General features: G+C 40.4%; 2 protein-coding genes across 2 annotated transcripts; one reads left to right on the top strand and one right to left on the bottom strand.

The window, feature by feature from the left end:
* The first annotated feature begins 197 nt into the window (after window positions 1-197).
* Window positions 198-3,864, top strand: LOC5573055 (putative protein tag-278). Its single transcript, XM_001654329.2, has 4 exons — window positions 198-594; window positions 653-1,273; window positions 1,335-3,568; window positions 3,629-3,864. The coding sequence occupies exons 1-4, from the start codon at window positions 247-249 to the stop codon at window positions 3,729-3,731; spliced, it is 3,306 nt and encodes a 1,101-aa protein (XP_001654379.2). The 5' UTR covers window positions 198-246; the 3' UTR covers window positions 3,732-3,864.
* Window positions 3,865-4,970: 1,106 nt separating this feature from the next.
* LOC5573056 (translation initiation factor eIF-2B subunit alpha) lies at window positions 4,971-7,426 on the bottom strand. The gene is made up of 5 exons (XM_001654328.2): window positions 7,246-7,426; window positions 7,080-7,181; window positions 6,649-7,018; window positions 5,229-5,499; window positions 4,971-5,162 (listed from the first exon to the last, which is right to left on the bottom strand). The coding sequence occupies exons 1-5, from the start codon at window positions 7,268-7,270 to the stop codon at window positions 5,016-5,018; spliced, it is 915 nt and encodes a 304-aa protein (XP_001654378.1). The 5' UTR covers window positions 7,271-7,426; the 3' UTR covers window positions 4,971-5,015.
* Between the last annotated feature and the right edge of the window lie 6,696 nt (window positions 7,427-14,122).

The following is a 14,122-nucleotide window of genomic DNA, read 5'->3' as shown; positions in this document are numbered from 1 at the left end:
GCTTAAGCTGCTTGCGGACATCAGGCGTTGGTAAATACCAGATTAGTTTTCATGACAACTAATCACCAACGGATAATTATTCATCTTCAGAATGATCGTGCAGATTATACCCAGCTGTCTATCGACTTCAAGGCAACGTACTATTCAAGGAATAGAAATGAGCTTTGTGTGCCAGTTTATGCCTGAACATGGTTTTCCGACAAAACTTATCACGCTGATAAGTGCAACGCCGCATGGTTCTAAATCATGTGTTCGAGTTGCAGCCGAAGATGCAATACTGCAAGTCTCCAGGAAAGAACATCCAAGAAGCCTTGGCGTGCGGTGTCCGTTCAGCTGTCAAACAAATTCCAAACACCATCACCACCATCGGATTCGGCACCTGGCGAGATGTCCTACACCACCCAGAAAGAGTTCTTCAACGTGTCCTTCCGCAACGAAGCGCCCCGGCTTCCGGAGCGAAAGCGCAGCGATGGGGCGCTCATGACCTATGACCTCTGCACCGATGGCCGAGCCTGGGCGCTGGACAAGCAGAAACGCTCGAACTACATCCTGGATGTGGTCCACAAGGCACGCTTCAAGAAAGCGATGCTTCATGTAAGTGGGATGAGACTTACTTACTAACCTTCCTTAAAAACGTGACTTTTGATCTTAGCCGGAAGGTCAGTTTGAACTCACCAAAGACTATCTGATCCATCTGGACGTGGATGATCTAGCCGAATACATCCTTAGCCTGCAGGCGGAGATCAAGCGGAAGAACGACTCCGTGCTACAACTGGAGGAAACCCGAAGGACTCTGGACGAACAGCTGGAAGCGATTCAGGCAAAGTCCGACGAACTAAGCGAGATTCAACAGCAGTCGGCCATGCTGGCAGAGGAACGCACCGAATTCGAGCAACAGCTGGAAGACCTGGAAAAGGTGATCGTGGATCTGAAGGAACGTGCCGATCGGTACGATCTTCTGGCCAAGGAGAATGCGTCGCTGCGGGATCAGTTGCAACACCAGCGAACGGAGACGGCCGACCGCATACGGTTGATCAACGCCGAAGTGGAAGCAAATTTCAACCGTATGATAACGCAGGACTACGACAAGCTGGAGGCAGAGTTGGTGCTGTTCAAGGCGCAGTACGAAGATCTCCGACAGCAGAAGCGGGATTTGAAGGAACAATTGCAGAAAGCTTTTGTGCAGCAGGGTAAAATGACGGAGTTGAGGCGGCAGCTAGCTCTGGAGCAAGCTCACAGGGAAAAGGTTGAAGATGAACTGGAGCATCTGTTGGTAAGAGGTGTTGGGTGCGATGAATACACTGAGAGTGGTTGATGCATTGTTATCATTTCAGTCACTTTACGATCAGCGGTTCCAAGCTCTGGATGAGCAGCCTGTTCCGGTTATCGAGGACTTTAACAGACAGAGAACGGAGCAATGGGTCGAGAGTAGAGCGCTCCCATCGGCTGATGAAGAGTCGCGAGCTCAATTGGCGCCGTACCGAGGTGAATCGATTAAACCGGAGACTGCAGTAGAGGTGGTCGTAGAATCTTGTATGAACTGTGCCAGATTAGAACAACAACTTGAAAATCTTCGGAGCGTCCAGGTTGAAGAGCTACAAGAACGTGAAAAGGAAAGTGAAGCATTGCAAGAACAGTACAATTTGTTGAAAAAGGAACTGGAATTGTCTACCAGAGCTAAGGATGAGGAGATGAAAAAACAGGAAGACATTCAGAAGCAACAATTGGCGCAACTGGAATCTATCAGGAAGGAACAGGCGCCAAGCAAAGATCAGCCACCGACGGTAGATGCCGCTGAATTTGAAAGCCTGAAAAAGACCAACGAGGATCTGCAGAAGGAGATAGCGCGATTGTTAGCGGCTCAAAACGCCAACCAAGACGATGTGGCTAAGACCGCGGAAAGTCAAGCAGAGTTGATTAAAACGATTGAGAACCTTCGCTCGGAGTTGCAGAGCACCAACCAAACGGTGAAGGAGAAAGAAGAAGCGATGCGGCAAATGGAAGTGGAAGTAGAGAAGACGCGATCAACGCAACAGTTGGGAGCGGCGGAAACTGTAGCGGCGCACGTGCAGGAGGTAGAGCTATTGAGTAGAAAGAATGATGAACTGGAAAACAAACTGAAGCAATGTGAACTTGAGATGGATGAGCGAAAGCGTGAGCTTGAGGATCAAAAACGTCGTTTGGCAGAAGAGGACCAAGCCAGGAAATCGCTGACGGCTCGTAATGATGAAGCCACGAAGCTTGCGGAAACGCAATCAGAATTGATAAAGACTATTGAAAACCTTCGCTTGGAGTTGCAGAATACCACCGATATGGTGAAAGAGAAAGATGAGGCAATCAGGAAAATGGAAGTTGAGATGGGCATGATGCGATCCGAGCAACAGTTGGGAGCCGCGGAATCTGCCGCAGCCGCTGTGCAGGAAACAGAGCGGTTGAGCCGAAAGGTTGAAGAACTTGAAGAAAAATTGAAGCAATGCAACACGGAACTCGCTGAACGGAAGGATGGCGATACAGTTCGTAAAGGTGGCGACGTAACTGATGATGCGGACCTCCAAGGTAAGGATCAGGCGGAGGTTGCTGTCACAGAAGTGTCGGACGACATCGATGAAGTAGAAGGGGGCTTGTCGAAGATATTAGATGAGGTAGAATCCACGACGAAGGAGAGGAAATCGCTGATAGACGGTGAAGAGTATGACAATATTGCACAAGAGGTATCTCAAGAAACTATTACTGCAGTGGAAATAGATGAACTACGAGCAAGCATAAAATCTGCAGCTGCTAAGAGTGATTCAGAAGCCAAGATAAGACGTGAAACTGATCGCGATAGTGAAGATGCTTCTGAAATTCAACACGCTGAAGATGATCGACAGTCATTGATCGAGAGTGATACTGTACTAGGTGATGAGGCAAGCATTCGACAAATCGATCAAAGCGTAAAAATAGCTGATGTTGAGGCCACAGAGCTCATCGGAGAAGAAACAAAGATAGATTCACAAGAAAAGGAGAGTTCGATACTTGATGAACTAACACAAGAGCAAAGGACAAGACTTGAGCAAAATGGGTTCATGGACGATGATATCATCAGGATTGGAACTTCTGATCCGGACAAAACTAGGTTGATTGCGATCAAAATTGTCCACCATGGAATGGACGTTTTGGTGATCGCCGAGTTGGACCACCTTCATCGGGAATTGTGTCGTGCGATCATCGAGAGGTATCTAATGTTGGGCAAAAATGTGCAAACAATAGACAAAGCCATGCACGAGTGTCATCAGATATTGGACATTGTTAAGGAGATGGGCAACCATGAGATGAACAGCATGTTGGCATCGCCGGCCACTCAGGTCCCGATCAGGAATCCACTTCTGATGGAGGACGACATTCCAGTGCGTTTGCCCGCCAAATCCAAATCGCGACCCAAATCAACCAGCCTCAGCCAAGGGTCAAGCGCTTTGAAGAAGGCAGGTCGAGTGCTTGTCGGAGACTATGATGATACGCTTTCGAACTTTATGAAATCAGCGCCAAAGAAACAGGGTAAAGTCGTCGTCGATAGTAATGACCAGTGCAGGTATGTTCTTATATCCTAGTTTGCTTAATTACTAGATAATTAATTGGGTAATTTCTGCAGAACACGTCCATGGCGGGCCCCGAAGACCCCTGTGGAAACCATTGTTGCTAGTACTTTGGTGGATGGATCGCGAGTTGTTGCACGCCAGAAGCGGTATTCTTAAATATTTTAACCATTTTTTTTACATATTTGTGTATTTAAATCCAAAATCAAGTGGACGTTCTCATTGACATTCTATTTCTGAACTCTTTTTATCTGTTAAAAATAAATTTTACTTTTATTTCGGATGTTATATATACAGTTTGGTCAATTCGTCACTCACAGTAGATGTGATCAGGTATTAGAAGGACGTTTCCACCAATCGGAAGATTTGTACCATCGCAATATTTGTGCCTAAATCAGCTTTATACGTGATGGGATAGGAAAGAGGGCTAAATATTCCTCAACAAGCAACTCCAGGGATTATTTTAGAGTTTTGGAATATACCTACCCCCTGAGTTTCCAATGAGGATTTTCCTTCTGACATTTCTTTAAGAAGTTTGCGAGAATACCTCCTAAAATTAGCCAGCCTTTTCTTAATTTAACCTTCAATTTTTCCATCATCCGGAACATACTTCAGGCATTGCTACTGGGAACTCTTTCAGCGATACATGCAGCAATTTCTTTAGAAACTTCTTAGCGATCAGATTTTTTTCTAAGAGCTTTTGTAAAAACTCTTGCAGGAGTTTTTCAATCATAATTTAACAAATTTCTATAGAGTTTCAGAAATTTGTTTCGTCAAGGGTACAGCTCTAGACTCTTGAGAGTATTACCTTTAAGGGTTTTTAGAGTATTTGAACAGACATTCCTCTAAAAACACCTCTGTGAGTTTCTCTGGGAAATTCCTTATACAATTATAACAAGTATTCCATCAAGCATTTTATCTTGATTGCCATCTTGAATTGCACCGAAAATTACTAGCCTGAGTTGATGTTCCCTTAGTAGATAGTCCCCTTCAGTCGCACTATTGGAACTTTACGGCCGTTTTACTATTAATCGTTGCAAAATAATTTATTTTAATTTAGTGCATCACTTATCAATGTGAATCCTGATCATGTAGCTTTTGAACATTCCCACTAAAAAACTCCTTCCTGTGAAAACCATGGAGTTTCAGAGGTTATCTCGGTCTCTAGTAGCAATGGACGTCATACTAACATTCCTTTCCTTCCGTAATAACCGTAAGGACGTGGACGGTGCCATTATTGACAATATTAAATTTAGAGTGTTACATCTGTTGGTACATAAAAACAATGTGTGTTTAATCTGCTTCAGTTCTGACAGAAATTCAGGACTCCACGGGCGTAGCCTGAATTGAAAAATAAAATCAACTGGACGTTCTCATTATCATTCAATTTTAAAGTGCTTCTGATTTTTGAAAATAAATTTCATTTCCACCAAACAAAACTCGTTATAGATACAATTTGATCAATTCGTCACTCACAGCCGATGGCGTGAGAATTCCTAGATCGGTGAAAAGAAGCGTTATATAGACCGGGGGTGTATAATCCACCAATGGATGCGCCTTCGAGATGTCACTTAGACTTGGTTTGGAATACTGAAACACAAAAATAACGTTCTTTGTCAATCTGACCCACTGATAGGTAGTAACTCCCCAACTCACCTTATAATCGTTTGGCAAATCTCGCTGATTCAGAGGGTACAGTCGACTGAATTTGAAGCTTTCCACCAGCACGTAGACCGGTTTCTTCATCTCCCGGGCGCACATGGCCATCGTAAAGGTTCCCACACGATTGATAATTCCTCCGCTTTCCACCACGCCTTCGGCTCCCACGAACACCATATCGACCGTCTCCATCACGTATCCAATGGCGGAGTCCAGAATCAGCGTACATTCGATGCCTTCCGCTTCCAGTTCCGTTTGCATCTGTTCACTAACGAAACGAATATGAATCTAATAAGTTATTCTGATGAAACCGTTTTCAGAGCTGGCAGCGACTGAGTATCCTCAAAATAGGAACTTTAGTGACATATTGCCTGGTAAAAGATACCAAATGGGAACCTGGAAGACAAAAAGAATGCTACCAGGAATGAAGAGATGAGAGTTTTCATAAGAATAGCTCAGTAATAAGATAAGTAATAGGGGCCTTCCTTAGCCGAGTGGTTAGAGTTCGCGGCTGCAAAGCAAAGCCATGCTATAGGTGTCTAGGTTCGATTCCCGGTCGGTCCAGGATCTTTCGTAATGGAAATTTCCTTGACTTCCATGGGCATAGAGTATCATCGTACTTGCCACACGATACACGAATGTGAAAATGGCAACTTTGGCGAAGAAAGCTCTCAGTTAATAACTGTGGAAGTGCTCATAGAACACTAAGCTGAGAAGCATGTCCCAGTGAGAACATAATGCCAAGAAGAAGAAGAAGACGGAATTCTTGTAAGGTTTCCTGGAAAAATCTTTAAGTGATGTGCTTTAAAACTTATTAAGTGATGTTCTTTAAAACTTTAAACCCAGTGGAAATTAATTAAGGTAGTAGTGTATAGGAACTCAAGGAATTCTTGAAGCAAATTTTGGAAGAAGCATCCCATGAAAAATTGCTGGAAGAATTTCTGGGAAAATTGGTGGAGAAATCTGTAGAGCAATTTGTTGCGGGATTCCTAGTAGAGTATCTCAAAGTATTCCTGAGAAATTGGATTTATTCTACAAGTGTCGTGAGGTGAGAATTGTTAGTATCATCATCGACTCGAGTCGAGAATTGTCACCTCTCTATACGACAATAACAATTCTCACTTCATGCCACTCATAGAATAAACCTAAATTTCAGGATAAATCACTAGAGCAACTGCTGAAGCTTATCCTCGAAAATCTGAGAACTTCAAAAAAACACTTGTGGAATAGTTGCGTTAGAGTATCTGAAGGTTTCCCTGGAGCCTCTAGAATATTGTACCAAGACTGACAGTGACTTGAGACAATTTTCATTAAAATAGAGAACTTCCATTAGAATAGAGACATGCATTAAAATAGTGACAAAGCCTCTAGAAAGACCCCTGCTACCAGCCCCAGAACCGTTTCAAACTCAATTTACCCTTGCTTATCGGGGAAGCTCTGCGTGACGAACACATGGAAGCGCTTGTTCATCTTGGCCGCCAGGATCAAAGTGTCCCGCACGGTTCGGGACCGGGCGTGCGTCAAAATCCGACATCCATCGCTGATGAAGCTGGTCGCTTGCTTGGCCACCACGTTCCGGCTTTCCAGCAGCTTGGCCAGGAAGCTTTTGCCACGTCCCAGCATAATTTCCCGCACCTCCTGGATGGTTTTGTCGTCGAACTTTGCGAGGGTGATGAATCGCAGGAACAGCTCACTTCCGGACACAACCGAGGTCATCGGTTTGTCCGTTTCGCGCATCGATTGGACCGCCGCCTGGATCGTGGAGTGCAGCTCCTGCACCGTGTCAACTAAGGAACAGAAATAGCGGTGTGAAAACAATTCGGAGGTGTTATACGGAGAAGGGCTTACATTCGGTTTCTTGTAGAACCCACAGCAGGGTTTTGATTGCCGCTATTCCGGACGACAAACTGTCGTCCTCCTGGAGGATCCGTATGAAGTAATCCGCCACATCTAAATATAGGTGATACTCGTTATTGCATTCTGTCGATTTTTGTTCACTAAATTCGCTACTCACCAGAATTTCCGATTGTCTGCTTCATTGTGAAGTTTGCTTTTATGTAAGAATTTTACAACACGAAATAATTCATAATAATTTTATGATATTTTTTAGAACGAAACTGCTGCGAAATCAGCCAGCTAACAAAACACTCTCCTTTCGCCAGATTTGACAGTTCTTATGTGAATCGAACGCCCACTTTCATCACCCTTTTTTACTCTTTTCATGCACGGAGATGGGATTCGACTCAATTTTGGGTTGTTTCAACGCTATTCCGTTGTTGAGCAAGGGATCGTTCAAATATTACGTAACGCAACAGGGGGAGGGAGGAGGTCTCACATAGTATTACGGTCCATACAAAAAAAATAAAATATTCTATACAAAAGCTGTTACGTGGGTGAGGGAGGGGGTCTAAAACTGCAAAATTTTGCGTTACGTAATATTTGAATGAACCCCAATCAATTTATTACCTAATTTTGGCTAAATTTCAAAGGTCAACGGTTAAGTAGTTTGCCTTTGGGCTTATTTAGGTGAAGATGAATCCAAGCCAAAACTCATATTTTCAAGAGCACAAATCTGGAGAACCGAACATCCGTTCAAGCTGAAAACCTAATCGATTGGTCACCTCCAGCTAGTGACTAATCGATTAAGTTTTCAGCTTAAACGGATGCTTGGTTCTCAAGATTTGTGCTCTTGAAAATTTTAGGTTTGGTTTCGTTTTTCTTCACCTTAAAGCTAAGTATGCTGTTTCGCTCAAGAATAGTAAAGAAACTCCTTGACTGAATGGGTCAAGAAATTTCCTACAGAGAGCCCCCTTTGAAGTGACATTTCTTCTCAACTGCATACTGCGATCAGAAAAATGTGATTTTCTTGACCATTTCTTGGAAGAAATTTTCCACGCATCGAGATAGGAGATTCCTTTTCTTGTCAGTAGCAAACCAGCCTTAACAAATTTCATAACGCTGAAGGGGGTGGGTGGGTATCCTCACGATGTTAAGCCTCATAAAAAATTTGTGCAATAATCATACAAAAAGCGTTACGAAGGGGTGGGTGGAAGTCAAAAATGGTCATTTTCAGCGTTATGAAATAAATGAATGAGCCCTTTGATTCCATTAGAAAAATATACTCAATTTTGGGTTAATTTTACGCAAAATTGAATTCTTTCAACCCAAACACAAGAAAAGTTGCATTTACCCAAATTAGGCTTATTGTGCCGAAGTACCTCCATAGTGGTTTCTGCGCTCGGTACATACATGGTGCATGTCACCAACACTACTTAAACATTGCTGGTGGAAAATATAAACAAAGATCAGCTGTTCCCAGCAAAATCAAATGGCAGTATTTTCAACCAGCAAATTTGCGCATGTGTTCGTGACACCGCTCAACGAGAGCTCAATTGGATAGATACAGTTCCAATGAGAATATATACCAAGGTGTGGAAGAAGAAGCAATGGCTATGTATTGGTAAAGAGAAAAAAATGTAAACAAAAATAACTACGTCACTAATTTACACGGCTTCTTATGGGAGCTCACTCGCATGTAGTTGTGAGACATTTTGCACCATACACGGATGTCACGCACACTAAATTTCATTTCCACACCTTGGTATATATTCTCATTGATACAGTTCTCTCTATTTTTGACAACATCCGTACACTGATAAAAATCCACACGTTTGATCCATGTTTTTAAAACTTTGGATGAATTCATGAACGTCTATATCGATTTGCTGTGATTTTCTTACAAACTTCGTGTGTGTTACACATTCAATCCTTTAGTTTTGCTTCATGGACTGATTCATCAACCATCAACATGAATTCGGCTGGTTAAGCCGTAATAGACATGACAACCCTAGTTGAATGAATTCCATAGCTTTTCGCATAAGTTCCTGAAGCTTTCCATTTCAAATTCGTGTGCATCAACTTATGGGTGCATAGATCATCACCGAACACGGATTCAGTGTGTTTAACTTATGGTTATCTTGTGTCATGATCATCATGTTCAAGTTGGTCGATTTGAAATCGATGAGCTGGCTGTCGATATCCGTGTTTCAAATTTATAAATTGTTAGTGATCAATTCATAGCGAACTAAATTGCCATCGGACCTCGTGTCGAACAACAGTTCCAAAGAGAAGAAGCAAATTTTGAAGCTGAAAATGTTGAGAGGAAAATGTGCGGATTCGTTTTTCTTTCTATTAGTAAAGATGAGGAGTTCATTCAAATTTTCTAGAAATAAAATGCATTACTTCCAGCATTGGATATAACATATGGTGTTAGAGACATCGGATTCCACTAACAGATTTTCCTAGCTTTCAGCTTCGAATAAAATAAAATATGCTAATCCCGGGCTTCTCAAATTCTGTATTTGGGGCGCCCCGCTTGTTGCTGACTCACTTGTTTGAAAAAAAAAATCAAGTGAGCTTGCGATAAGCAGGTGCCTCGAATTCATATTTTAGGGAGCAACAGGGTGTCTACTCATATACAGAAATCAAATTCCCTGATATTTCCAGGTTTTTCCAGGTTCTGGAAAATAATTCAAGATTAAATAAATTCTTCAAAATACATAATAGACCTTCCGTCAGATCTAACCCCCAGTTTTTATATTTTTCTTCGAAAGACAATAATTTATAATGATTATTAACGCTTTCAGATTTTGTTTACATGCACTCCTGATTTTCTTATAAATTTTGGAAAACCTGTATAATCACCACATTTTGCAAAATAAAACGAGATGCGGCACAGTTTGTTCAACCGTATGGGTATACAGGGTGATTACTATATCCTGTCAGTAAAATAAGTAATCATAGAAAAAAAAATGATTAAATGAATTTTAATAACCAGTGCATATCCAGTTTAGGACATCTATAACATTTGTCTTTGCTATACATAGATAACAAATTATTTTTTTACCACAATTTCCAGCCCCAAGCATCCCGGATAAAAACGTATCATTCAGTGAATGGAATAAACCATTAATGTACAATATAACGTATTGGATACAATACAACGTATTGTAATTGAATGTCGAAGCAATATTATTCATGTTTGGATATACAATTCAAAAACAATATAATATGTTGTAACAGAACATTGTATTGTTTTTAATTGGTTTTATACCTTACAATTTTGGTCAAATTCCTATTTTCGCGTAAAACAACTGTTGCTTTTTTCTATGTAGCTTTGCTGAAAGAAATAAACAAAACAAGCTCAAAAAGCAAGAAATGTTGGGTGGAAAATATTCAAAAAGTCAAAATAAGTAGTTTTTTAGAAGTCACTTGACATTAGCTGACATGCAACCATGATACAGTTTGTTGAATTGTTTTTGTATTGTACAACAATACACGAATTGCTTATCAAGACAATACATGAACAATATATCATATTGTGTTTTCAAAATATTTGTATGAGAAAATATCTATATTTGTATTGTTACGATACTTAACCACCCATACATTATATTGCAAAAATCTCATATACCATACAGTGAACTGTTGAAAACAATATATTGTACTGTAATTGTATTGTCATTTCACAAAATACTGTATTGTATTTCCAATATATTGAATGGTACTGTTTCAATACGTTATATTGTTTTTGTATTGTACTTTTTATCCGGGATTGTTTCAGAAGCATTACAGTTAACACGCACGTTATTAAAAAGCATATATTTTAACCAAAAAATACATATTTTTTTCGCTAAAATTTTCCATAATCAGTCTCATTCTATTCCCTAGTAAGTCTAAAAGATTGTGGTAACATGCTGCTTCAATCAGGCAATTTTTTCAGCGAAGTTTAGTCAAAAATACATATCTGTGGAAAACGTGCGTGCCAGGTGCAATGCCTTTAAAACAACACATATGACTGAAAACTAAGGTAAATGAAAAAAGATTTAATCTCTACTTTGTCAAAACAAACTTTATAGATGTGCAAAACAGGATGTACACCGGAAATGGATCATTAAAATAACCAAAACGGCCGCTATGGAAAGCATAGATAGCGCCACAGTAGCCTTGTGTGTTTGACAGAACAGCAATGCTGTCACAACGTTAAATCCCATATACAAAAATTACCTTCAATGATCCATTAAAATTCATACATACATCTTTTATCTACGAACATTTACTTTACTGACAGGAATTAGTAATCACCCTGTACATCGTGGTGATTTTGGATCCCACCCCTGCATTGGGATGTTTATTTACATTTAGAAACGTCAAATCAGGTCTGCGCTCAGACTGACTGAGATCCCGGCCAAGGCGCCCCAAAAAGGAGCACCAACGAAACTAACTTACTTTGCTAACCTCAACTTAGCATTTTCATTCTCAATTTTCCTGGAATATGGAAAACATGCAAATGTAGAACATTAAAATTCACTTTGTCCACCATTCCTCTAAACTTTAGCATTAGATCGTCTTCCTGCAGGAAAATATTGTAATAACTTAATAGATTATTTATAAACTTTCACTATGAAGACACTTTCAAATAGTAATTAAGGAAACACTTTGAATTGTTTGACTCCGACTTACAGGACGGCTCAAGATCGAATGATCTCATAATTTTATTAACAGATGAGAGAAGCTTAAATGTGGTGAGTATAAAATACATTGAATTATATTTCATTTCTGAAATCGAATAATTCGAACATAGAATTAAGTTTTATCAATCATAACAATTCTCCTTTCATAAAGACAATTCATTCTTGAATTGGAGAATCTCTATAAAACTTTCAGATAGCAACATTATTGCAGTAATTCATTAATTTGAAATGATTTCGATATTAACTTACAAACTACACATTATCTTCTTCCGATAGCATAACAATGCTTAATTCTATAAATTTTCTTTTCTTTAACTATTTCAACTTTCAGAATTAGAACTATTGTATGTAGGCAAGGCTGCTTTAGATCGAGTGATAATCGGACTCCTTGCTTGCATCAGCTTTTTACTGATGTGTATAGCACCATCCGTGGCCAACGGTATGCTAGGAAAACCCATGAATTCGTCCTCATCTTCAAGCGAATCTCGATTGCGTTTCTGGGTTGCTTCTCTCAAGGTCACATATACCTTCGATCGTTGTTTGGGAGCATGCATCGTCCTTAATTGATTCTTATGTGCTGTCGTAATATGGTTGCCCACCGAAATCATTCTTATCTCTCCATCCTTCTTAGGTATTGCTATCACAGGTGACGCCCACTCACTTGCTCGTATTTGAGTGATAACACCTTGATTTTCTAACATATCCAAATGTTCTATGAACTTGTCTTTTATCTTGTAAGGCACCTGGTATGCTTTTTTGAATATTGGTTGTTCTGGTTTGAAGACTAAATCTGCCTCATAACCTGCAATGGGGTCGGAAAAATCTTTAGTAAAAACCTTTGAATACTTTTGCTTTATCATACTAACTGTATCATTTGACTCGCTCTCAGCATTCAAGTTTTTTACTGTTTCTGCAGCTACAAAATTATTTTTCCAGTCAGGATAAAATTTGTTCAACCAATCTCTTCCCAGTAGTGGAACGAAATCTACATAGCTTTTTAAAATTATTAATTTTTCTGAGCTAGTACGGCCGTTTAAACTAACCTGAACAATGATTAAATCGCGTAACTTTTCAAAACGGCCTATCTAACAATTCACACATTTCGAGTAAATCGAGCTTGAAGGTTGTGAAAATATATTTTGAAACTGTATCAAAATGAAACAATTTTTCCCCACTGTGTTGCTTGTAGAGGGAAGCAGTGTAATAGAGTTCAACGTAAGAAATGAAATTTTGTCAATTTATTTGGAAATTACACTGGAATCTATAAAAACATCATATAGGACGTTTTGACCAAAAATATGTACATAGGATAAATCACATAGGTCGTTCTGTTTCAACAATTGTTACATTGGACATTCACTTCGGTCATTTTGTTTCAGTTATAGTAACATCGGACATTTTGATTTGAGCACACAGCAAGCATGTTTTATTTCATTTTGTATCCACGTGCGTTGAACTGCTTTAACATGCAAATTGAACTGCTCATTTTGTTGCAGTGTGATAATCGCAGGCACCAGCTGTGCTTTGTTTTGATTCATTTGAAGAAGGAACGAATGACCTTCGGGTTAAAGTCCCTCACAAACAACAACAATTTGATTCATTCAATGCCACGCCGTCACTTTTTCCCCTCCGTCTATATATCCTATGTAACAACAGAAGGAGGGGAAACGTTGAGCTGTACATGGGACTTTTTGCTTTCTCGCTGTTTCTCTTTCAATCTTCCCCCCGTTTCAATGCTGGTTTCGCCCACACTTGTTCGTGTGTGAGTTACCCAATGTACGACGGGTGGTGACGACTGTGTTCATTCGGCACCAGCCGTCGGCGCAAACAAGAAATAGCGGTGGGAAATGATGACGATGACGGCGCCGTCGATTGTGTTGTAGGAAACCAATGCCAAACAAATACATACAGCTTCTCCGCTCTTCGGTGAATGATTGCTCTGCAAATATATGTGCGCAAGTCGCTCATGCACGTTACTCATGTTGCTGCCGTGCCAAAATACAGTTTTGTGTACTTCGTTCTCTTTTTGTTATTAATATTAATATTAATATTTGAGCGTATTCAATATTGCGAGGCAGAGCGACACTGAAAATATCGACATTTTGTTGCGGTGTGCTAATCGGAGACACCAGCTGTGTTTTGTTTTGATTCATTCAATCCCACGACGTCACTTCTTCCGCTCTGTCTATGTGTCCTATGTAACAACACAAGGAGGGGAAACGTTGAGCGATATGTAGGACATTTTGCTCTCTCACTGATTCTCCCTCAATTTTCCCCCTGTTTTTAAGACGGTTTCGCTCACATGATCACGTGTGAGTTTCCCACTGCATGACGTGGTGGTGGTGACAGCTGTGTTGC

Source organism: Aedes aegypti, chromosome 1 (assembly GCF_002204515.2).
Source record: "Aedes aegypti strain LVP_AGWG chromosome 1, AaegL5.0 Primary Assembly, whole genome shotgun sequence".
Taxonomy (NCBI): Eukaryota; Metazoa; Arthropoda; class Insecta; order Diptera; family Culicidae; genus Aedes; species Aedes aegypti.
The sequence above is the reverse complement of the archived record's forward strand: the minus strand, read 5'-3'. Positions and strand labels throughout refer to the sequence as shown.